This window comes from Glycine soja, chromosome 13 (genome assembly GCF_004193775.1).
Source record: "Glycine soja cultivar W05 chromosome 13, ASM419377v2, whole genome shotgun sequence".
Taxonomy (NCBI): domain Eukaryota; kingdom Viridiplantae; phylum Streptophyta; class Magnoliopsida; order Fabales; family Fabaceae; genus Glycine; species Glycine soja.
Window position 1 is genome coordinate 14,981,749 of NC_041014.1, and position 26,092 is coordinate 15,007,840.

Sequence of the window (26,092 nt, forward strand, 5' to 3'; positions counted from 1 at the left end):
GATTTTTGTCACCCACCGATTACAGTCACATCTCAACTAATGCAACCTTTTTTCGTAACATTTTGGAGAGAAAAAGGAGTTGGCTATTTTGTTCCAAATGATTTGAATCAAACTAGATTGTTTTTATGCAATTAATGGGTTATTAACTATCATTTGCTTAGACTCTATTTAAATTTGCCTATGTTCATTTATCTCACAGAAGAATGCCATCCTCTTTTGTCTCTCTGGTAGCTCTTTGCTACTTTCAAGATTTTTTTTTTATTTTGCATTTTTATAATTCGCGAGTTTCATTTTAATGCATTGCTTTCAACTTGTTGAAACTTGGTGTAAAAGCTCTTGAATGAGTTTATTGAAGGAGAGTGTTGAAGTTAAGAAAAAAGGTAATATAAAAACTATTACAATGTGAGTTTTTTTTTTAGATATATATTGTTTATGTTTTGTGTTTTGACAAGTGTTCAACCCTTTATTTGATTGTATACACTAATTTCCAGAAAAATTATAATCATTACTTAAACCTTTGAGCCATGACTAAGCATCCATTTTAGCTTTATACAAAATATGAGATTGTTCTAGTTTGGTCTTGCATCTCTCTCCATTTTAACTTTGTGGGAGGCAAAAACAAAGGTTATAAGTAATACTCCAACAACACCTACAATCAGGGGCAGAATTATAGGCAAGGTAAAAAACTAAACTTGTATTGGCCATCACACTTGCAAAATCTACAAGAGGAGAAGCGACCCAACATGCAAGAGACGTTGATGCAATACATCACTAAGAATGATCAACAAATGAAGCTTATGGAGACTTAGCTCTCCAACATACAAGCCCTTCTATCTAAAAGAGCTCTTTGCACACTTCCTTCCCAGACTAAAGCTAATCCTAAGGAGGAAGTGAATGTTGTGAGTACTAAGAGTGGAAGGCCTATGGCAAAGTTTAAAAAGAAGAAGAAGAAACCACTCCACCACCAGAAAAAAAAAAAAGACTCTTACTAAAGAGAGCCAAGAGGTACTGACACCTCCTTAAGTGTTCCCTTCCACAAAGTTTGAAAAACAAGAGTGAGGATTGAAAGTTAGCTAGATTTGTTGAAATGCTTAAAAAGGTGCACATCAATATCCCTTTCACTGAGACAATTGCTCAAATTCCAAAGTACACCAAATATTTAAAAGAAATTCTTTCAAATAAAGGAAAGTTGGCAAACTTTGCTACAATTGGCCTTAACAAAGAGTGCTCTACTGTGGTTTTAAGGAAGTTGTCACCTAAGCTTAAAGATCCTGGGAGTTTTTCAGTCCCTTATACTATTAGCAGCTTGCAAATAGATAGAGCTTTATGTGATCTGGGTGCAAGCATTAATTCGATGCCTTATTCTGTTTATAAGTTGGGGTTACAAGCACGCAACCCACTAAAATTTCTCTTTTACTTGCAAACAAAACTCTTACTTATCCGTGAGGAATAGTGGAGAAATTGATGATTAAAGTTGGAAAATTCATTTTTCAAATTGATTTTGTGATCCTGTACATGGAGGATGATGAAGAGATTCCAATTATTTTGGGAAGGCCCTTCCTCTATACATGAGGAGCTTTGTTTAATGCCAGCAAGGGAAACTAATTTGGAGGCTAGGTGATGAGGAGGAAAATTTCAGTGTGTTTGGTTATTCAAATAATTCATCTTCCCTTATTTGTAATTTTGTGCAAGCCACCAACAAGATGAAGACAATTGTGGCCAAGCCTTGTCCAACTATGGGGAAGGAAGGCCCTCTGAAAAGGAACATCATTCTAAAGGATCACCGAAGCCCGGATACGTGAAAAAAGGAAAAGTATTGGTGTCGTACCCGTATCCGACATCGATACTCCACGGATACAGCCGGATATGTATCCTAGGAGTATCCAATTTTTTTTTTTAAATACAAAATACAACTGGAATACGGCTTAGATACGACTTCCTAAGACTAGACACGGCTTCAATACGACTCCAATACGGCTCGGATACGGCTACAACGTTTAACCCCTTTTTTTTATGATTTTTTAAACGCTTTATTATTTCACAAAACCCATTTGCTTCTCTTCTTCTCCACGCTTACGAAGCTCAAACCCATTTTCTTTTCTTCTCCACACTACTTGGCAAAACACTATACCAAGTTGAAAGTGTTATAACATAATAAAACTTACCTCTTCACCAATCACAACTCAACTCCTTCTGTAACAGCAATTATTTTCTCACTGTGGTAATTTTGATAGGTGCGTTAGTGAGGAAGGAACTGTTCTGTTCTGTTCGAGTGTTGCTCCCAAAGGACCTGTTCTGCTAATCCACTCTCACAGGTTTTAGATTTAGAAATTATTACGCTTGATTTATTTTACAGGTGGATTCTTTCGGATTATATTTTGACTCGTTTTAATCTAATTTAAAATTTAATATATACTTTGACTTAATTAATGTTTTATATAACATCTTATTATATCTATATTTATATTATTTATGTTGAAATATATATTATAAAAGTTATTTTCTTTTAATAAAAGGTTAAAAACTGATTTTCCTAACAAATGCAAAACAACCTGTTTCATGTTAAAAAATGTTAATGGGGTTTTAGGAGTTTTGTAACTAACTACTAGATGATTGACGTGGTCTCCTCTCACTTTACAAAAATTAAGCTTATATTCTACAAAAAAAAAAAATCAGTAAAGCATACATATAATTGGATTAATTTCCCTTAAAATTTGATAAGCTACCTTGCCACTTAACGATCAAAGATACTTCTCTAAATTTGGAGAAAGAGCTCACGAGGTATTGATGGGAGAATAGAGGTAATAATAGAAACTCAAACTATATATAACTTTTTATATATTTTATTAAGATATATAAGACATATCGTATCTTTAATTTTAAAAATTTGTTGTATCTCTGTATCTGTGTCATATCATATCCGTATCGTATCTCGTATTTAGACTTCATAGAGGATCACCATGGAAGGGTATAAGAGATAAGAATATGAGAGATGGCAATACTATTCAAGTTCTTGGCTGTGAAGTGGATGATCATATTAGAGGATCATTTCGCAAAGGGATCATCAACCCATTTGAGGTTAGTTGATTTATTTCTCTTTTCACACGTCAGGCTCAGGACTAAAACAAACGCTTTCTAGGAGGCAACCTATTGTTATTATCCTTTTATTTTTGCATCGCATTCATTTTATTTTAGACATGTAGCACTGCATTTAAACTTACCTTTGTTCAAGTTTCATCAAAAATTGCACTGCAGGGCTGATCACGGCCACGAAGACCCATCACGGTCGTGATGGGTATAGGCGTTGAATACGACACTAAACTGTGATCAAATAATCATGACTTTGATCCAAAAAAGCCAAAAATTTTGAAAATTTCACGCCAGGCCGTGATAAAAAATTTCACGTAAGTTATGGAAAAAATGTGTCGTAATCTATACATTTAGTTTTTTTTAGTCAATATCACACTACATTATACATATGTTACAATCAAATGCTTCACAAGAGTTTAGTGAGTGAATTTTTGTACAATGCTAAGTACATGCTTCATAAAGGTGGAAAAATTCATATTACCCACAAGACATCTCATCCTTTCAGTAAGAAGAACATCAAGAACTTGGCTAAACGTCAAAGTTTGGTGTTGGTTAAAGCAGAGTTTTATCCACATCTTTACCCAGGTTACAAAATCAAGAGAGGTGATGGTCTTAAATGTGACGAGAGTTTCCCCGTTGGAGAGTGCAGTACTTTCATGTTCCAGAGTTATTTTGATCTTTTTTGTTACAAAATAAGAAAACCGTGTTATTGAAGTGTGTTTTATAGTGAATACTAAAATAATCATTTTTTTGTATCGCTTGCTACTTGGTAGTATGAGAATTGTAATACTAATGTTTTTTTCTTTATAAGCAATATAAGTTTTGGGTGAGTTTTATTTCTTTTTACTCTTGACCCTTGATAATTAGCTTCTACTTATGAGAACAAATTTGAAGGGATTTGCTTATATTAGTTTTTATTATTAAGCAAATGTATATTAATCAATGCACGACAACTACTAGAGTCTAGAGACGACTTGTTAGGTATTCATGTAAGTAACAATTTTACATATAAAAAATTCTAGTCATGCAAGTTACCAAATGTTATTGTTTTGGTATGCAAAGTAAGTACATGTTTTGATTAAAGTTTACAAATCTAAATTTTGGTCAAACTTAAGTTTGTAAAAGAATTCCAAATCTTGCTTTTTCAAAACTGAATTTTCAGACAATTTTAATCTCAAACATAATTTTGAAAAGTAATCAAATATGACTCCAAACTGATTTTACTTTTAAATATACTTTTGGACCACCTCACCTGAAATCCAAACACACCCTAAGTATTACAAAGGAGGGTAATTGACATTTTAACCTGATAATGTGAAGCTAAATATTAGAAGAAATTTATTTTTTTCAGCTTTATAAAAGAAATTTAAAAAAGTATGTTTAAAAAATTTTAGAGGCCCTTTACATATGGTCAGTTATGCAACTGTCAAATTATTTTTATCTTAGGCAAACAAGTGATACTTTTAAAACATGACATGAGAGGTCCACTTTAATACTTGTCTCTAATCTGTCACTCGGTCTCTAGTTCCGTATCTAAACTCTTCCTTACAAATTCACATGCAATTCAACATGACACCACAATTTGCTAACCCTTTATATTCAAGTTTTACTCATAAAGCATTACTGCTCCAAAAATAGTATTTCTCTGTCATAGTGGTCCAGTGACCGAACAAATCCAACAATGGTATGCTTCCTAGAAGGAACTAAAGATTAAAAGATGATCTAACTAAAGATGATCTTGTGGTGTGCAAGATTTAACACACGAACAATTGAGTTCAAAACTTATAAATTAAGGTAAAAAATGAAGTGTAAAAGGAAAACAACTGATAGACAAAACATACCAGAAATCCTGGCATAGAAGCAGTATTAAAATTATGCTTGTTCTAGTAACAAGGCATGAAGCAAATTTACAAGAGGAGCAGAAGATAAACTGCTTCCAGTCACAACCACCATCTATAATAACAACTCACAATGTTACATATCGAAAATGAATGTTTTGGTAAAAAATCCTTGTAGGTATATAGAAGATAAAACCACAGTGATTATAGTTCAGAACAATTAGGACATGAAAAGTAACCTTTGGCTTGACATTTTACACATGCTATCTGCTTCACCTTTGATTCACTGTTACCAATTGTTTCATACAAATCTTCTACAAGTTTAATACCAAGTATTCCCCCTTCTCTGATCGACCTGGTTCCTTTGCATGTGGAGCAAGCCAATTGCCTCAGATTGCCACATCGCTTGCACATCCCGAATGAGCTGCATGTAAGAGGTTGCAGCGTCTGTCAAAAAGAGAGGTTGGCAAAAAGCAAAAAACCAGTGTCTCGCTACAGACTACAGAGCATGTTTGCAATATTTTCTCATCATAGTTCTACAGAATCTACAGTGTTGTATTTATCTTAATATCATAAATTCTTTATTCTTCAACAACTACCATTTTGTGCGTAAAAATCTAGCCACCACATTTCCCTTCATAATGAGTGCATTATAATTCAAGGATCTGTGAAAGATTCAATATCACCAAGACATACAATCAAATACTGAAGCAGTTTACCAATATTGATAACTTGCTGGGTATAAATATATGCAAGCAGAATGCACAAAGACTAAAAACATCATGCCCCAGATGAATCTTCACATGATTTTTAATAATACCAAGTGAAATGTTATAAAGGGGACTTAAAGAGACAGGATAATACAAGATGCTGAAATTGCACTCAATTACTAGCCAGTAAAAATACAGAATTTGAAGTACATACAACAAAAAAACACCAACATCTTGAGGATGAGATGAAATCATGCACAGAAGATATAAAAGAGTGCTAGAGTTATTCTCTCAAGTCCTAACCATATGGAAGACATAACTAGTCAACCATGACAATTATGATCATACTTTTCACAATTTTGCCAAAATTTCAATTTACAAGTATACAAGTGCTTCTCCATAACCTTGCTAGCATATTCAAAAGTAAAATTAGCTTGCAAGTATTTGAAACAAAACAATGACATCCAAAAGTTCATAAAATTAAATGATTAATATCAATCTGTAAAACCATAAATTCTCCTCTTATGCAGGTAGATCAACAGGGTAGTGGGAAAATCTTAGAAGTGACTGGCCAAATATTTGGATCCAAGGGCAGAGGTTTAGCATTGTTGGATGGATAATGTTGTTATATTTTGCCCATTCAGCATTTTTTGTTAGAAAGTTGTCATTTTGCCTCTTTGCTTTCGTGATGGAATGGAATGAGAAACTTTACTATTTCATTAAGTTGTGATAAGAAAGAAGATCACTAACAGTAAATTGACCCTTCTAGCACTCAGAAACCACATGATATTTATTTGGGATAAAAAATTATTGACCCCAAAAGATTAAAGAACCTGGAATTAAAACACTAGCTATTACATCTGATTTCAGAGGGTGGCCTTGGAGATTGGTTTTAAATGAGAAAATATGACAAATATGTCTCAAAATGACCAATTACTAGAAAATGTATTCATTGAATTGTAGAAGTTGTAACAATTTGCAGAGCTTGATTCTCTGGCAATTGACATTTTGTGAATCAAATTCTACCCTCTAAAGGTAGGTCTAGGGCCTAATACACTGAATAAAAAAAAAACCTTCAGAAATGGGAAAGTAGGGAAATAAGCAGGTTCTGGACTTATGTTTTGCATCCTGCTTTGATGTTATGAAAAAGAAAAAGAATGAATTAGTCATAAAAAGCATGCAACATGAAACAAGTTTGATTAGGCATGCTTGATTATTAGCTTATGCACCATGGACCAAAGATTAAATAGACATAACATTTGATAAGCAAAGTTAAAACAAGGTGCAGATTCTTTAGTACCTAGTGATGCATATTGCATAGGAATGGTCATAATAAATAGTATCAGTGTGAGATAGATATTAAAATGCTGAACTTATAACAGCTTTGATTGCATTTGGGTAACATTTGAGACAAGTTGATACATGGGCGAGTGAAAATAATGCCAAAGAAACACATATCACCCAACAATGTCTAATGGGGGTCACAAACTCACAAGACTTAAAAAAAGACAAAGTTTAACCACTGTCATTGCTTTAAGAAATGTTTTTATCGGGAACGAAAAATTAAGCTACTCAGGATTTGTTTTACCTCTTCTATAATTTACATGATAAATATTTTTCCTTTTTAGCTTATTAACTAACCTCCTAAAGATACCGGTGTTTGCAAGGCCCTAAAAGAAAAATGAATAAAGTAAAAAATAATAAATAAAAAGAAAAGAGGAGAGAGAGAACCTGCGCTGAGAAGAAGAGAAGAAAGCATCGACTTTGGTGGCAGCAACGGTGGCACAGAGGAGCACGGCACCCACTCCGAGACCAGCTACTTCACTCTTCTGTCTCATATGTTCCTTTAATCGTCACTTCCATTTGTTTTACAATACATATAATAACCAAGAGTTTAAATATCAATTGGCCTATTAGCTCAGTTGGTTAGAGCGTCGTGCTAATAACGCGAAGGTCGCAGGTTCGAGACCTGCATGGGCCAAAATGTAACTTTTTATTTCTGTATTTTTGTTTCGCCTACGAGAAATTTGGGCCGTAACCTTAATCGCCCATTCATTACTAAATAGACTTTCTTCTTTTCTTTTCTTAAATAAATTTACTGAAATAACCTTTTTTTCTTCTTTTTTTCTCATTCAAAGCTCACTGTTCACATAACTCATGGAGTAGCATTACTACATCTTTTTTTATTTTTTATTTGAAGTAGCATTACTTCACCTGGTAGAGAAACTACTGTAACGTAATATTATCTAGTAAAATTCACTGAAGTAATGATACTACAGTTGAACTTTTTTAATTTTGAACCATTGACTAATTCAATGAGATTTTACAAATATTAACTAAGACCAAAATGAATTTTAGACATCAAGTGTCTCAAATAAAAAATAGTGAAAAATATGTGGTCATTGTGCTAATTAGAAATGAAATAATGACTAATGAGAATAAATTAGTAGAATATTTAAGACTTAATTAAATTTTTCATACATGAAATATATGCTATTTTCAAATTACTATCCAACATTCATATTTTGTCAAATATTTACTTAAATTTTTTTAAAACATAATCAAATAGTAATCTAAAACCAGTCTATATATTACAGATTTAAAAAACTTAATTAAATCAATATTTAAAACACTTGTAATCACAGCTACTTTCTCCAAAAGGATTTGTACTAGTAACCACACCTATCTAACATTGGCATTTATATCATACTCTAAGTACTTGCATTACCAAAAAAAAAAAATACTCTACTTACTTGTGTACCAATATATATATATATATATATATATATATATATATATATATATATATATATATATATATATATATATATATATATATATACTCGTCACTTATACTTAATCTAAATAAAATATTTTATAAGTCATTATTTGTATCCAAAAATTAACAAAACTAAATATTTGTTTGATTTTAAAATTAGTCGTGAAAAATAATAAATAAAAATATAATTAAAAGTGTCACACTATCTCAATTAAAAAATATATGTAAAGATCTTTTTAATTTATAAAGCATAACAAATGTCTAATTACATGATTGTGTTTATCATAGGCACCGGTACGTACTTATTTGAATTGCAAAGGTAGATGATGCATTGCATTCAGTGGAAACATTTTAGTTAGGATTATTTGAATTAATGGTTTTTAGGTCTTTGTTTCGTTCATTCCATTCCATTTTATTTTTTTATCCAACTTGTTACATTGTGGGTATTTTCAAATGTACAAGAGTCATGCTGATTATTTTTTGTGTTTAATAGAGTTTTTTTTTGTTGCATGCTAGACTTTTAAGATTAGACTTGACCTTCAGGGACCTCTTTAGAAGGAAAAGAGTGCAATTTTGAGTTGATGCACGGGCGTGTCAAGTCCCTTATTTTTTTTACCAGGTTGCTACCACATCTGACCCAGACGTGTCAATTAGCTTATGTTTTTATTTTTGTTTTTACGTTTTAATTGTATTTGGGTCTAAATGGATTTTAACTCATGTCTTTAAATAGCTTAGAAAAACTTTGTAGAAGGGTTTCAACTTTGAGTATTGACAGCTTAGGAGAGCTTTCGAGTTTTCTTAGATTTTTTCTCTTTTCTGATAGGTACTCTTTCCTTTTCTTTTATGTTTTCTTTGGGATTGTTCATGATTATGTGGAGTAGTTCTCTTTGTTTTAGGATTAGGGCTTAGCCCTTGTTATCTGTTCTATGTTAATTTAATTATTTTAAGGTTTTCTTTAATTTTGTCTTTTGATTCTTCTCTTACCACAATTCATACATGTTACTGAAAGGTGAACCAACAAGTTAGGAAAACTCTATTTAAAGTGATTGTTTATATTGATCACTTTGTACTGAAGCATTTCCTAAGAAAAAAGGATGCAAATCCTAAACACCTCAGGTGGATTCTCCTCCTACAAGAGTTACTTTGACCTTCAAATTCTTAATAGAAAAGGGACTGAAAACTTAGTTGTGTGAAAGAAGACTTGTTTGTTGATGATTCCTTCCCAAATAAATAATTGCTAGTTGTGTCTATAAAGAACTCACCATGGTATGATGACTTTGTCAATTATCTTGTTAGTGGATTGTCCATCCTGACTTTTCTTACCAAAAAAAGAAGAATTTTTTTCTCTGACTTGAAGCACGTAGTTTGGGATGAGCCAAGGTTATATATGAGATGTCGTGATGGCATTTTATAGGAGGTGCATTGTTGAAGAAGAAGTCCCTCATATTCTTGAATCATGCTATTGTTATGCTTATGGAGGACATGTTGGTACCTCCAAGACTGCTGCTAAGATTTTATAGGTTAGTTTCTACTGGCCTAATTTGTTTAGAGATACTTGGAAGTTTGCCACTACTTGTGGTAGATGTCAGACAACTAGAAACATATCACAAAAGCATGAGATGCCCCTTAATGGAATTCTTGAGGTGGAACTTTTTGATGTTTGGAGCATTGACTGCATGGGACCCTTCCCACCTTCTTATGGATCTAAATATATACTTGTGGCAGTTGATTATGTGTCAAAATGGATGGAGGAAATTCCCTCCCAAACTTGTGATGCAAAGACTGTGATCCAGCTGTTCAGGTAGATAATTTCTCCAATGTTTGGGGTCCCACGAGCTGTGATTAGTGATGGTGGTTCTCATTTCATTGAGAGGCAATTTGAAGCTATATTGAAGAATTATGGAGTCACTCACACTACACCTTACCATCCTCAGACAAGCGGGCAAGTGGAAGTCTCAAATAGAGAGATCAAGGCCATTCTTGAAAAGATTATTTTTTGATTAAGAAAAGATTGGTCCTTGAAGCTTGGTGATGCTTTATGCACTTACTGCATAGCTTACAAAACTCTGATAATGTCTCCCTTTTGATTGGTTTATGGTAAGTTTGTTGTCTTCCAATTGAGCTTGAGCACAAGGATTTGTTGGTAGTGAAGCTTCTCAATTATGACTTGAAAGCAGCTGGTGAGAGGTGGAAGCTTGATTTGAATGAATTAGATGAAAATCTCTTGAATGCATATGAAAATGCCAGAATTTACAAGGAGCAGACCAAGAGATGGCATAACTGACACATTCACCAAAGGGAATTCAAAGAAGGAAACCTTGTTGAACCTGTTTCCTAGAAAGTTAAAGTCAAGGTGGTCTGGATCTTTTAAGGTTCAGAAGGTGTTTCCTTATGGAGTTGTGGAGATTGGAAGCCAAGAAACTAGCTTATTCAAGGTTAACAATCAATGTTGAAGTTGTACTTCAACAAAGAGCAAATTGAGAAGGCAACGGTTGTTGTCCTTTTGAACCCTACATCAAGCAGCTGAGTCATCCAACGTCCAGCTTAGGACATTAAAAGAGCGCTTGTTGGGAGACAACCCAATCACTGGAGTTTTACATGTGTTATTTAGTTTTTGTTTTATTATTTTTCTAGTTCTATTTTATTCTTTTCTTGTTATTTTATCACTAGGTAACTTTGCATGGAGTGAAGGTGCAGCAACAAGACTCTTCTTCTTCCAAAAAAAAAAAAAGAACTATTGGAATAAATGAGTAAAGATATTAAAAGGGGTACAAAAAGCAAAATTGTGAAAAGTGACGCAAGTGGCACGAGCATGCCCATCACTTGCACACCTAGCTATCATGTTGAAACATTTTGGCTAAGGATAGGCAAAACAAGTAGGGACCTATGTGGCAAACATCTCGGTGCAACTCTTCTTCTTTTCTCCATCCTTCCATACAGATCGTGCATCATCTGATCTCATCAACCATTCTTGACACTGGTGGGTATGATGGTAAAATTTCTACACTTGATCTTGTTCTACTATGGGGTTTGCTGACTCCTTACTCCCACCCGGATGACCAGATTGGCACTACCACATTTCTTATTCGACGCCTCCAAGTACTTGCTAATAGTTCCAGCATTGTCATTGTGCAAGGAGGTCTCATTATCTCTATTGCGAGGTTTTATGATGATCACCACTTTCTAGACTAGCTTAAGCCTCTACCTGGCCCTACCACCATTGTCCTTGCCACGGTTCGTTCCATGGGCTGCATCAAGTGGGTCAAGCCCCTATATGCGGAAGACAAAGCACTATTTTACTTTGTCATTCCCATTGGCAAAGAGGTGATGCTTATTCTTCACCAGTTGCCAAAGCGAGAATATTCTTTGCCAGATCATGAGACTTGGAAGTTCCCTGAAGAAGGTGGTGATATTATACCAGAAGCGGTAGAGACTCCTCTTATTACACCAAACTTGGAAGTGACCTTTGCAGAACTTCAGGCTTTTATCCTGTAATGGAAGAAAAGCAGGAGAATCATTTCCTGATGAAAAACACCCGCTTGCAAGCCATTTCAAGAAGGGCAAGCCCCATACTTTCAGATCTTGGATCACCTCCACATATGGAATCACCGCCGGAGCTACCCCCCCCCCCCCCCCCCCCCCTACACCTTAGTGATAGGTTCTTTGTTCAAATCCCTTACTTATTGATTTACATTGGGGACAATGTAAGATTTAAGTTTGGGGTTGCCTAACCTTAAGTTCATGCATTTTCCTGTTTTATTAGGAACATTATTTTCATTTTGTCTTATTACTAGCTTGTGTCAAGTAGCCCTGAGCTGGGAGTGATGACTTGTATGTGAATAATGATGTGCTTGTCTGATGAATCATTTGATTAAAAGCTTTTCCTCATGGTAATTGCTTGAGGACAAGCAAATCCAAGAGAAGAAAGAGAGGTAAATGAGATTGGTATGTCTATGGCTTTATGGATGTAGATAATCATCTCTATATAGATGGATCTCATATATCTATATATCTCGAGTGTAAAGGTTTTATTATAGGGATTCAATCAATCAAATTAATTTGATTCTAACGGTCGATCATCAATCCTAACCACATGTTTTCTATCCATATAGAGAGAAATTATCGCATAAAGATAAATGAAACTCCATTGTATTTCCATAGTCAAAATCATGATGAAAACTAAATGCAGAAAGGTACCTGAATTAGTCATGATAGAATTGATTTTATGATCTTTCAAATATAAAGAACTTTATGTTCTTCTCTAAATTTTCTCTTCTGATGGGATAAAGAGAAAAAGAATTTAAAATTGTACATTCTATCACTTCTCTCTACAAATGGCAACCATAACCTCTTATATTACATTTCTCTATTAATGATATCTACACAATTAACCTTTCATAATATATATGTCCTTAGCCATAATTTTATATATTGATTAGACCATTTTAATATTTTGACTAATAAAATAATGATCCTAACTCATTCGATTATATATATATATATGACCTAAAATTGCTAACATTTATTCCTTACATCAAAGGTGTAAAAATACGGGGAGGCCACAAGCAGCCATGTAACCATTGGGTACCTTGTGAGTGCCCCACAACCAACATAAAGGAAGGTTGTTGCAGAATAAGCGATGTTCTTGCTCTTCTTTCTCTTGGAAGAAGAATGGTGTTAAATCAGTTTCAAGTGGTGGGATCATATTCATATGTAATAGTAGAATCCCGTCTCCTTGGGGTTGTTTGATGCATTGCATTTAGTCTTTAATTAGGAAACATTTTAGTTAGGATTATCTACATTATTGGTTGTTTAGATTTTTGTTTCTGTTCATTTCAGTACATTTTGTTATTTTTGTCGAACTTTTACGTTGTAGGTGTTTTCAAGTGCAAGTAGTCATGTTGACTTGATCTTTGGTGTTAAACAGAGCATGTTGGATTTTCAAAATCAGACTTGACCTTCAGGAATCTTTTTAGAAGGAAAAGAGAGCAATTTTAAGCTAATGCATATGGCACGGGCATGCAAGTTCCTTATTTTTTTGACTCGGGCTTACTAATTAGCTTGTGTTTTTATTTTTGTTTTTTAATTGTATTTGGGTCTAAATGAATTTTAAAATATCTTAGAAAAACTCTATAGAAGAGCTCTGACTTTGAGTATTGACGGCTTAGGAGAGCTTTTGGATTTTCTTAGCTTTTCTCTTCTCCAGTAAATTCTCTTTTCTTCTCTTTTATATTTTTTTTGGGAATGCTCGTGACTATGTTTGAGTAGTCCTCTTTGTTCTGGGATTAGGGTGTAGCCCTTAACAACTATAATATGTTAATTTAATTATTTTGAGGTTTTCTTTTAATTTTGTCTTTTGATTCTTCTCTTATCACAATTCATATATGGTAGATATTTGATCATTGATTGCATGATTTTAGATGTTTAAGGATGAACTAAAAGGTGAACCAACACCTAAGAACAATAGGAGGAGAACTTAAGTTTTAATTCACAATAATAGAATTAATCTTAGATGGATAAAACAAATTAATAAATAATGGATAAGATTTAATTGGACATAACACCACGATAATATGGATTGATTCAATTAGACACATCTTGGTTTCTTGAAAGAGAATGGAGATCTCATTAAATTAATTTGGCGGTAGAAGAGAATTAAAAAGAACTGAATTGATAGAACAAAAATCTTGATGTGAAATCCCGATTCCAAGGTTTTCTAAATCTGAGTTTCCTCCAAATCACAATTTTATCTTTTATTTTTATCTTATTTCTTATCTTTACTTTTTTAATTCAAATATTCTCAAAATCAAATTTAAATATTTTCCCAATTATTTAGACTCTATTTTTTATTGTGATAATTGTTATGTCCAACAACGTGTTCATTGTGAATTTGATATTATTATTTGATGATTATTGCGCACTTACCATTTTTCCCACCTCAGTACATGGCTATTTGCTTAGATACTACTATATTACTCAAATTTGCATCCATAATTACAAATTTTACGAAAAATTATACAAGTTCAAACTTTAAAGTTCTAACTAACTCAAAATCACTTGATAAATAAAAAATAAATACATGAATAATTTTTGTATATATTTATTAAATTTAACTCAAACTGTCATTTCTAATGCCAATGCTATATATCAATCAGACCAAATATTTGATTAGTTTAAATAGTTTAATTTGGAAACTTGTCCAACAAATTTTTGCTATAAAAGATACCTGAACTTTTTTGAATTTTTACATAGACAATATATGATATGTTAAGATATGGTGGGGGATAAAACAAAAGACAAAGACAGAAACCGGCATGCTACCAATTTTGTCATGAACAAACAAACATGCCAACCACGTATTCCGTTAATGACTAACCTGTGCATAGATGAAAATTATGAAATGCTATTATGTTATTGAGATATTCAGTTCGATCGAACAACTACGTCTACCAAACAAGACTGAATTAGTAAAAGGCAGTAAGGCATATTACAATTACTTTTTTATTATAGACAAATATTAATTTATTGGAATATTAATTTAATTAATTAGTAGAGGAGATTAAATTCAAAATCTTTTTACTCTTTCCTTCTTCCTCAATCATTCAATCCACCTTGTTATATAAGGTTATGACTTTCATGGATCCTCGTTACTCAATTATTTTATGGTAAATGCAACATTCTCATTTCAAGAAGAGAATTTCAGTTTCTCACCTTTTAAAAGAAAATTAAAATTTCACAATTTTAGTTATTCAAAATTTTGTTTTAAAATTTTCAAAAATTTAAATTCTTCATAAAAAAACATCAAAACAATGAATTTTATATTAAAAAAATTTAAATTCTCTAATAAATTATTTTTCTCAATTAAAATTCTCTATTTAAACGCACCCTAAGTTCATTTAAGAATTACGAATATATATATATATATATATATATATATATATATATATAATGATTTAAATATGAACATATAGGTCAACTAAGTTGATTTTTCAATAAGACTAACCATCTAATATTTGTAAGGTTTAGTTTTCATAAGTACTGTAATTCGTAAAAGCTATTTTAAATCTTTGTTAAAGCTGAAAATGACAACCTTAAATAAGGCAAGATCAATCATTATACTTTATAGCACAGTAATAAACTTTAATGAGTTGATATTTACCATATAATGTTTGTAATCCAAATTAACAACATATTAATTTATAAAAGAATTTTAAATCAAAGGATTAATAATTTGATTCATATTAAGTAGGGGTGGGAATAGGCCAGGCCGGCCTACAGGGACCTACGACCTGACCTACATAAAGTCTGGCCTGAACTGACCTATTTAATTAAAAGGTTAGACTCAGACTTTTTTAAAAGCCTATTAAATTAAATAGACCAGACTTAAGTTTATTAAAAAGCCTTATAAGCCTGATAGGCCGGCCTATATATATGTATATATACTTATATTATTTTTTGGGTACCAATATATACTTATATTATTTTTTGGGTACAATTAATTTTTTTTTTAAACTAGCAGACTTTGATTACACATCACTGCTCCATAACTTCTATTACTATAATCAAGTAAGACTTTAATTACAATTTAGGTGTGAGTTATGTGTCCCTTTATATTTCTCATTATTTTTATTGGCTTTCCTATTCCTGATAATGTTTCCTTTTTCTTTAGCTTTCCTATTACGTTCCTCCTACTTCAGAATATTAAAGATTTAATGCGAAGAAGACTTTTAAAAAGGCTATCAGGCTAGGCTAGACTTTTAAAAAGATCAGGCCGAGCCAAAATAAAAGCATTTGATAGGCTATAGGCCAGGCTCAGGCCTCAAAAATTCATCGTAGACTAGGCTCAGGCCTTTCAAAGCCTGGTCTGGCCTGTCTTATTCCCACCCCTAATATTAAGCAAGGTCTTGTTTGGAGGTGATAGTGAGTATTTATTTTTTTATTTTCAAACATTTGAAAACATAACATATATGGACAAAAAGAGGTTGAAATGATTTTAAAACTAGTTAAACTTAATTTATGAAACAGAAAAAAAAAATTTCTAAATCTATCTAGTTTAAGTTTTTAAAGGTTATCTCATTCCTTTTGATATTTTTCTCTCTGTCTAGTCTTTTTCTACCATCCATTGAACCTTCATTAAAGGTGATAAAGTAATTTGTATTGAGTGAATGACCTAAATATGCCAAATGAAGTGTAGAGTTTGGACGTTAAGTTTTGAGCACAAATTAAATTTGAGCCTTTTTATCCCGACTTGATTTGGTCATGTCATGATCTGGGCTTTAGCTCGCCAAAGCTCGCACAAACATGATTTTCACTAGGTTTAGGCCTAATTTTAGAAGGATTATTAAGTTTGTGCCTTTTGGGGGTGATGACCCACTATAACCCCCTACCTACATCATGTCAATGGTTGATCTAAATCAATATCCCAAACCCATTTGATGAAATGTAGCATTTGAACTTTAATTTTTAGTACAAATCAAGTCTAAGCCTTTTTAACCTCTCTGGTCATGGCATGATCTAGGCTTAACTTGTAAAAAGTTGTGCAAATTAGGGTTGGTCCTCTATTTTTTGAAGCCTTGCTTTGAATCTAGGTTTTGTTCAACTAGCTATATATAGTTTATGACTCGGATCGATCAAGCCATGCACGAGCTTTTTGGCTAATGGGATTTTCTTTCTGCACCTAACATTTTTTCAATACACCCAGTAGTGAGGGGGAAAACCAAAAATACTCTTATATATCTCAAACTTGTGACTTTCACATTATTAGCACGACACTCTAATCAATTGAGCTAATAAACCAATTATTTTAAAAAATAATTAACGTCTCTATATATAACACTAAAATTTCTAATGTATATTTAATACACATATAAGTTTACATAATAAATTTTATGACAATTAATTTTGATCTAATAATGTATTTTTTTACACATATAAATTTTTATTAAACCAATGATATTTATTTAAAATTGATATATGTAACAAAATATTATTAGATCAAAATCATTATTAACATTATTAGATCAAAATTAATTGTTACAAATTTTATTATGTAAACTTATACGTGTATTAAATATACACCAGAAATTTTAGTGTTATATATAGTGGTGTTAATTATTTTTTACTGCATAGGTCATTAATTTTAAATTATTTCGTAAAACATATTTTTAACAATTCATATGAACCCATACGGATTGCCCTTATGGATTGTAGGCTATACGAAGAAAAGAAAAAAAAAAGAAATGGAGAAGAAGTAAAAAAGATAAAGTTGGAATTTTTTAAAATATATTAGGTGTAAAAGAAATTTGAATGGTGTAGGAAGAATAACTCTTTGGCTAATTCCCTATAGCTTGTGACCCACATTGAGTCCAAAATCAACCCATCTAAAACCTGGCCAATGAAATGAAGGGCATAAATTCTAAATCCTCTTATTGCAGTCTCTTGTAAAGAGCCCCACATTTTTTTCAAAACTTTTAAAAGAAAATTATACAATTGAAAACAATTTTAAATGAAAAAACAGACTAACTACAAACTAAGTTAAAAATTGATTTTAATTAATTTTTAATTTTTTTTAGAAACTTTAACTAAAAGTCACGCATACACAAAGACATAAAGTTTTAGTTTAAGTTTTTATGAATATAAAAAACCAAGCATGAAATAGTTTTGATTCGTTGAATTTTTCCTTAGTCCTTAGGCAATCTTTATTCTTTATGCAGAAGCTAAAAGGAACAAGTAGATCCTAACCTAAAACAATTATCAAAAGTCCTAAGATCTACAACATGTTTGATTATTAAGGATAGAGAAAATACCTTAATTCGTTGGTGATTTCTGATCTATGTACTCTTCTTAGAATCAGTTATGAAATACTGTAGAGACAAAGGATAATCGGCTAACAGTGTAACCAGTGACTTCATGGTTCTTCCTCAACTGGAACCTCTTTAATCCTCTTTATTCCTCAACAACGGGAAAAAGAGAAACTATGTGTGACGACTCAGTATATTGGAGATCATAGTCTTCTTATAGCGTGTTAACCTAATAGGATTCTCATTATCCTCTAATGGGCCAACAGTGACATCTGTTCATTTAAGTTCATATCATCTGATTTACTTGTCTAACGGGTTCACTTAATTTGATCACATAAAATAAAACCCACTAATGATAAATAACTAATATAATTGTCTTATAATATTAGCCCACATTAATTATTGGAATAGAAAATTCTAATAACTTGGTTTAATAAACAACTCAATATATGTCTCAATCAAATTCAAATAAAATTGAGTCTTTTAAAGCAATATAAAAGTTTTCATAGCTTCAACTGTAACTTTATGTCATCGTCCACATAAACGAATTTTTCATTATCACTTGACGGATGACTCCACATTGTGTAGACATGCTTATATGAGTAGTAGAACCAAAATCTGTCCACTAGCGTCCTTCAATACAAAACTAAATTAACTTTAAAACAAACAAAAATGAGAAGTTTACCATTTTTCACACACTAAATAGTGTAATTGGGACATTTTTTTATATGTCTCATCTTACAAAAAGTAACAAAGAAATTTCTTATCTTGTTCTCTTGTTTCTTCTCTAAAGAAAAACAAAAAAAAAATTATGCAATATCCTCAACTTTCAACTGACTCCTTTCAAACTCTAAATTTTATACATGCAGCTTTGGGATTCAAATAATATGAGTATTTTAAACCGTAGTAGCAACAACAACAATTAAATGAGAGAACAGTAAACATACAATGCACAAATAATCTTTATGATAAATTTCAAGACCCAAACAAGATACCTAGAGTACCATTAATTCTCAATATTTGGACTGGATTGAAAAAGACCAACGACAAGTGGTACTCTCAACACATTGATCAAACATTGATGATAAGTCCTGTCAAACAAAGATTGTTTTTGAACACTCCATTGCTCACATGGAAAACTTATATGATGATTACTCTGATCAAATAATAATTGTCTTTAAACATTTCATTATTCACATGGAAAATCATACTATTTATAATCGTCACATGTTTACCGTCGCAAGCATGTAATTATTCTACCAAATTGTATTTTCCTTCGGGCTGAGCACAATTCGCATGAATAATTTCATGCAACATCTATGTAAATTTAATCAAACCAACTTATGCAACATATGTTACTTTGGCAACTTGTTGTTTCAATCAATTTAACAAAAAAAAAAAGACAATTTAATATGATAAATGAGAGGTCTTAAAATTATACAATTTTCACATATAATCAAGTAAGTTATATAAAAATGTATAATAAAATGTGTAAACATTTTGTAGAATAGACTCATCACAAGATATCTAGTATAACATCAATTCCTAATCTTTTTTGGATAGAGAAATTAATTTGTAATTTGTATTCTCGACGCAATGATTAAATATTGACAATAAATTTTGTCAAATAATAACTTTCTTTGGACCGACTATTTTTCATACGAAAATACCTTATAATTGTCACACATTTATCATCACACATACAATATTATTTTGCCAAATTGTATTTTCCTTTGGACCGAATACAATTCGAATAAATAATTTCATACAAAAATCTATGTAATTTTAATCAAATCAATTTTCACAATAGGGATTACTTTGACAATATATTGTGTCAATCAATTTAATTAAAAAAAGTACTAAACATGCAAATAAATGAGAAGGATCTGTTACTCTTAATTTTACACCCAATCATGATAGAAAAAATATAAAACATTAATTACGACAATTAAATATCATATCTTTAAATTATATTTAACGCTGTCATTGATTTATAATTAAAATACAACAAGTAAATATCACATTCATAAATAACACTATCACAAAATCATGAAAGGAATTAAAAATAATAAATCATGTATTAATTCTTGAAAGAATCTTTATAGATAATAAAGAAAGAAAAAAAAATGAAAAAACAATAATATAATTCACAAAAAATTATCTTATTTCCTTAATCCCGTAAAGAAAGTTGATTTACAAAATAATATAATTCTAAAAAAAATGTCTTATTTCCTTATTTCTTTGTTTGTTTAGACACTGATATTTGGTGTGATCACATATTTCATGATCAATTTTGGAGGACACCTCGAATGTTTTTTTTTCTCTATCTTGTATTCATGTTCCATATATAAGTCATCTGCTCCTAAGAAGAAAAAAAAACTTTCAAACAACAAAATCGTAATAACAATTCAAGAAAAAAAAATCTAGATATCAATTAATTGAAAAACTTGAATCCTAACAATCAAACAATAAAGACTTACGCTAATACCACTTGTTGATTTTTTCCTTAGTCCTTAGGTAATCTTTATTCTTTATGCGGAAGCTAAAAGGAACAAGTAGGTCCTAACCTAAAACAATTACTGAAGGTCCTAGGATCTACAACATGTTTGATTATTAAGGATGGAGAAATACCTTAATCCTAGGTGATTTCTGATCGATGCACTCTTCATCAATGGATAACTGACTAACAATGTAACAGGTGGCTTCATGGTTCTTCATCAATCAGAACTTCTTTATTCCTCAACAGGACCTTTGTAACTTATCAGATGGGAAGAAGATAAATTATATGTGACGGCTCGATATATTAGGGACTATAGTCTTCTTATAGCGTGTTAACCTAATAGGGTTTTCACTATTCCCTAATGGACCAACAATGACATCTGTTCATTTAAATTCATATATCATCTGATTTAGTTATCTAACGGATTCACTTAATTTAATCACATCAAATAAAAATCATTAATGATGAATAACTAATATAATTATCTTATAATATTAACTCACATTAATTATTAGAATAGAAAATTCCAATACGATTTCCTTAATTAACCAAATCCACCCGGTTTAGTTTAAATTAAGGCTCAAAATAGTTTTTGGACACCAGTCGAGAGTCTCAAACTAATAAAATAAAATATGATTAATAATTAGAAGGTGCTTGCAAAATTCTATTAATTATGTTACCATCATATGACAACACACGCCTTTTAAAAAATTGACAGGAAACAAAAACAAAATAGAATTGCATGGATCACATCGCTGTATTCAACATATAGAAGTTAACTATAAGAAGAGGGGGGCAGCATGTGGAGCTCATCATATTTTTGTCCAGAGAACAATTCAAACTCTAGAGACTTGACTAGGCATGGAGACCTTGGATCAGATGCTTGTGTCAAGCTGGTACAATGTTCATTCCTTGGTGCCCCCATCCTATGTACAATTACCGGAAAACAGGCCTAGCAAGGTGGTTAGTTCTTTGCATAAGGCAATACCCGTGATTGATTTTGGAGGACATGATCGTGTTGATACCACAAAACAGATTTTGGAAGCCTCCGAGGAATATGGCTTTTTCCAGGTTACAAAATACAATTTTCTTCTCTCCTATCTTTATTTGTACTCTTCTCTTAATCTCTCTCTAACCAAATGTTCATGGTCTTACTCAATTTCTCCCTGACATACAATTGAGTATTAAAAAAACAACTATATATACCATGTAAAGATTATCTAAAATTATACACATATGATGATCTCGAATCATATAATAATTGTGTCTTTCTCGTACTATTTTTCAAAAAATCAACCTAAATTTTGTGTCTTTCTCTTTTTCTTCCTTCCGATTGTAAGTGTAAATATAGGAAAGGATCCAAGTCCATTTTCTCTTCTACCATATATTTTCATCTCCCATGCATGTGTATTATTGAAGTTTTCCCTCTAGAATAAGTATATAGTCCTTGATTTTGTTGAGTTAAATATATACTCTAGAAAATTGACATAGTCCAAAAAATTAATTGTGAAATAGGTAATCAACCATGGAGTTTCCAAGGATTTAATGGACGAAACACTGAACATTTTTAAAGAATTCCATGCCATGGCTCCCAAAGAGAAGGTCAATGAATGCTCTAAGGACCCAAATGGAAGCTGCAAGCTTTATACAAGTAGTGAGAATTACAAGAAAGATGCGATTCATTATTGGAAGGACTCACTAACACATCCTTGTCCTCCTTCTGGGGAATACATGGAGTATTGGCCTCAAAAACCATCCAAATACCGGTAAAGTTTGTTTTCATATTTTGCTTGAATCTAGTTTTTTTTAACTCTATTCGATCTCATTATTTTAAACTACGACACTCTTTTCATAATTAATTTTGAACATGAATTTCATTAGAATGTATTAATATATTTTTTATACGATCATCTAATTATGAATTATATTGCTAAATATGATAAGATTATTATTTTTTCTAATAACTATTAATTAAAAGTCATACACTTTGAATAATTTTTAATTAATTGTTAAGTATATGAAAAACAAACTATTCTAATATTACGTAGACTTGTATAGAGGTCAACTTCACGTAGACCTTTCTGATGGATATCATGATCGATCATTTGGCATTTTAATTTGAATAAATTCGGAATTTTATACTACTGCCTATCACATTAATTTGAATTAAATATACATTTTTTCGATGTAAGTGATTTGATTCGTTTTGATTTATTCGGATGCTTTTAGAATTAAACAATTAAGAAGTGATTACGTCATTTATCAAACTTGTTTGAGTGTATGACATTAAAACAACCAATAAGAAATTGATGTGACCAAGAATGTCCAGCTCAAACTGAATTTATATTAATAATGTGCTATTTTCTTTATTTTCTTAAATAAGTAGCCGGCGGCTATTACCTATATTATCATATATAGTCACAAATAATGAAATTTTGTACTCCAAGTTTAATTAATTAGCTAACACAAGCTTTCATATTGGAACTTTTCAGGGAGATTGTTGGAAAATACACAAGAGAATTGAAGAAACTAGCGCTTAAAATTTTGGAGCTGCTTTGTGAAGGATTAGGGCTTAACCTAGGGTATTTCTGTGGTGGACTAAGTGAAAATCCATCAGTGTTGGTTCATCACTACCCTCCTTGCCCTGACCCAAGTTTAACATTGGGCTTAGCTAAGCACAGGGACCCTACTATTATCACCATTTTGCTTCAAGATAAGGAGGTGCAGGGACTTCAAGTCCTCAAGGATGGAGAATGGATTGGAGTTGAGCCCATTCCCAACGCTTTTGTGGTTAACATCGGTCTACTCTTGCAGGTTATTTTTTATTCTCCCTCCCCACTTTGCTTTAGTCTCATTTAACAAGAGAAATGATTTCATGTCCCCTTTATCGATCCCTCGTGTTTATAGTTTTGATCAATTTCAGTTAATTTTTATGTGATATATAATCACTTTTTTTTTTTTAATTTATGACGAAAATTTAATAAAACTTAATTATATGTCATGCAGAGATTATAAGTTAGATACTATAATCATAAACTATGTAATAATTTTTCTATTTAACCATCCTAATTTTTTTTAAAAATCTTATAATGATAGCATAGTACAAAGACATGTAATAATGTTTTAGCTAGCATCTCATAACTTACGCAAAAAGGACTTATTTTAACAATGGTGGAAATTAGGATGTTCTTACTCGGGTCGAAATTGACTAAACATGTTATTCAATCCGATCAAAATTTTACATTTGGGTTGGATTGAGTTGGGTTTGTGCAATGCTATTTTTAAATCCAAATCGAACTAACCCATTTATAAGCGAATTGAGTCAAACCATTTAACAATAATTTTATTTTATAAAAATTAAAATGTTTTAGAACAATAATTTGTTTTTGCCTATAGTTTTACAAATTTATAATGACTAAATTTCTTTCAAAGAGACTAAATTGTGATAGTATTTAATTCATAAAATAAATGTTATGGTTTCAATGCTAATGCAATATTTTATTTTAGTTAAAAATAAACTATTATTTTAGCATGAAAAAACATAAACATAACCAAAGATAAAAATAAAAATAGCAACTAAAAAAAGTGAAAAAAAATTCACGCGCGTCTTGTTAAAAATTAGCAAAAGAATATAATATTTTATACTTATTAAATAATGTAATTTCTATAGACCAATTACATATCATGACTCAGGTTGAGTCGAATCACCAATTCTAATTACAAAATTCATTAACAAGTTTGAATGAGTTGGATTGAATTTAACTCAAACCTTAAAAAAAAATTAACTCAACCAATTGAAATAGACTTCAATTGGTTTGTGTTCACATATTAGCTACACCTTTGAACATTTAGGATTGACATGGTGCAGATTTAGTTTTACGTTGTTTTAGTTTTTTCCCTTCTATTTTTAATTATAATTTGAATCTATTGCCTTCAGCTTTTCCATTGTTAAATTTTGTCCTTTATTAATAACTATTTTCTTTCTTACATTTTATTATCTTTTCAGCTCATTAGATACTTTTATACGCTACAACTAGACACATTTCATTTCATCCGACATTTCATTTTCATATAATAATAATAATTATTATTATTATTTAAATAAATTATTCTCATTGATTGATGGTCTTAGATTCACTTAGATCAACCCCAATTGATTGTGAAAGGGTTTACTTAATAGTATGACAAATATTACCAAAATAACATTTTATGAATGGATCACGCCTTTTTTCTCTCTCCACAATATATATGACACTGTTGTATGTAAAATAAGTCGTATGAGATATGTTTTTCCTAACGTATAAATTAGAAAATTATATTACATTACTCGTAATTATTATTATTTTTAAAAAATACCATAATGTAATGCATTACGCAAAAGTAATTTAATCAGCTTGTGATCCACGCAAGTTGTGTGGCTTTTAACAAATAATCAGATGATTTATTTTATCTAAATATTTGATAGTAGGAAACAAAAACACGACTTACATATAAATATATATATAAAGTCAATGTCAAGTCAATGTTATCATTGCCTCATCATGAAAAACTAATGATTAATTTAATTAAATAATTTCAATTGCTCTTAAGCTTCGAAGTAAAGTTTGATTATTTGTTCTCTGGATCTTACAGATCATAACTAATGGAAGGCTTGTTGGCGCTGAGCACCGAGCTGTGACGAATTCGAGCAGTGCACGCACAAGTGTTGCCTATTTCGTCTATCCATCATTTGGAAGCATCATAGAACCCGCACAAGCTTTGATCAATGGAAGCACTCCAGCAATATACAAATCCATGAGATTTGGAGAGTTTCGTAGAAATTTCTTTCACAAAGGTCCCAAGATTGAAGAAGAATTGCAGTAACTTAAATAGTGCATACACATATGATATATGTTCAGCAAAGCAAGTTGGCGATTATGACTTCCAAAAGTTTATCGAAATTACTAAAAAACTCAGAATGCAATTTTCGTTGTATATCTAGTTTTATTTTTATATCATCCCTCTCATGCATACGTTCTTTGTTTCACAATGTCTTATACTTAAATATATGTGCATCTTTTAAAATAATTATTACAAAAATAAACAATCTTTATTGTATGGAATTCATTAGGGTTGACCTAATGGATAAGTGAGTTTGGATAGAGCTCACAGATGAAAAATCTAGACAATTTACATGATATTATAAGTTCAAATCTCAATGTATAAAAAAATACATATCCTACTAGATATGACAATCTGAACTCAAATATAAGAAAAAAATTAAATTTTTAATTAATTTAATCTTATTTAATGTTATTATTTCAAAAAAAAAATTAAGTTAATTCAAATGTCAATATCATCTTCAATAAACATAATTAAAGATAGTTTAAGAAATA

The 26,092-nt window shown here is 31.1% G+C and overlaps 2 protein-coding genes and 1 non-coding gene across 5 annotated transcripts; 2 read left to right on the forward strand and 1 right to left on the reverse strand.

Annotated features, from left to right (window-relative positions):
• Positions 1-4,897: 4,897 nt before the first annotated feature.
• Positions 4,898-7,507, reverse strand: LOC114381508. 3 transcript variants are annotated; one of them, XM_028340782.1, is made up of 3 exons: positions 7,370-7,507; positions 5,528-5,593; positions 4,898-5,352 (listed from the first exon to the last, which is right to left on the reverse strand). In XM_028340782.1, the coding sequence occupies exons 1-3, from the start codon at positions 7,474-7,476 to the stop codon at positions 5,133-5,135; spliced, it is 393 nt and encodes a 130-aa protein (XP_028196583.1). In that variant the 5' UTR covers positions 7,477-7,507; the 3' UTR covers positions 4,898-5,132. The 3 variants fall into 3 exon arrangements, 2 of the variants coding, with proteins under 2 accessions (XP_028196583.1, XP_028196584.1); XM_028340783.1 differs by lacking the exon at positions 5,528-5,593; XR_003660064.1 differs by lacking the exon at positions 5,528-5,593 and having other exon boundaries at positions 5,245-5,375; positions 7,370-7,471.
• A 38-nt stretch (positions 7,508-7,545) lies between these two features.
• On the forward strand, positions 7,546-7,619 carry TRNAI-AAU. The gene has a single exon. It is a non-coding gene; the product is annotated as a tRNA-Ile (tRNA).
• Positions 7,620-21,524: 13,905 nt separating this feature from the next.
• LOC114381851 (hyoscyamine 6-dioxygenase-like) lies at positions 21,525-25,785 on the forward strand. The gene is made up of 4 exons (XM_028341074.1): positions 21,525-21,788; positions 22,233-22,483; positions 23,210-23,531; positions 25,350-25,785. The coding sequence occupies exons 1-4, from the start codon at positions 21,579-21,581 to the stop codon at positions 25,578-25,580; spliced, it is 1,014 nt and encodes a 337-aa protein (XP_028196875.1). The 5' UTR covers positions 21,525-21,578; the 3' UTR covers positions 25,581-25,785.
• Positions 25,786-26,092: the final 307 nt, after the last annotated feature.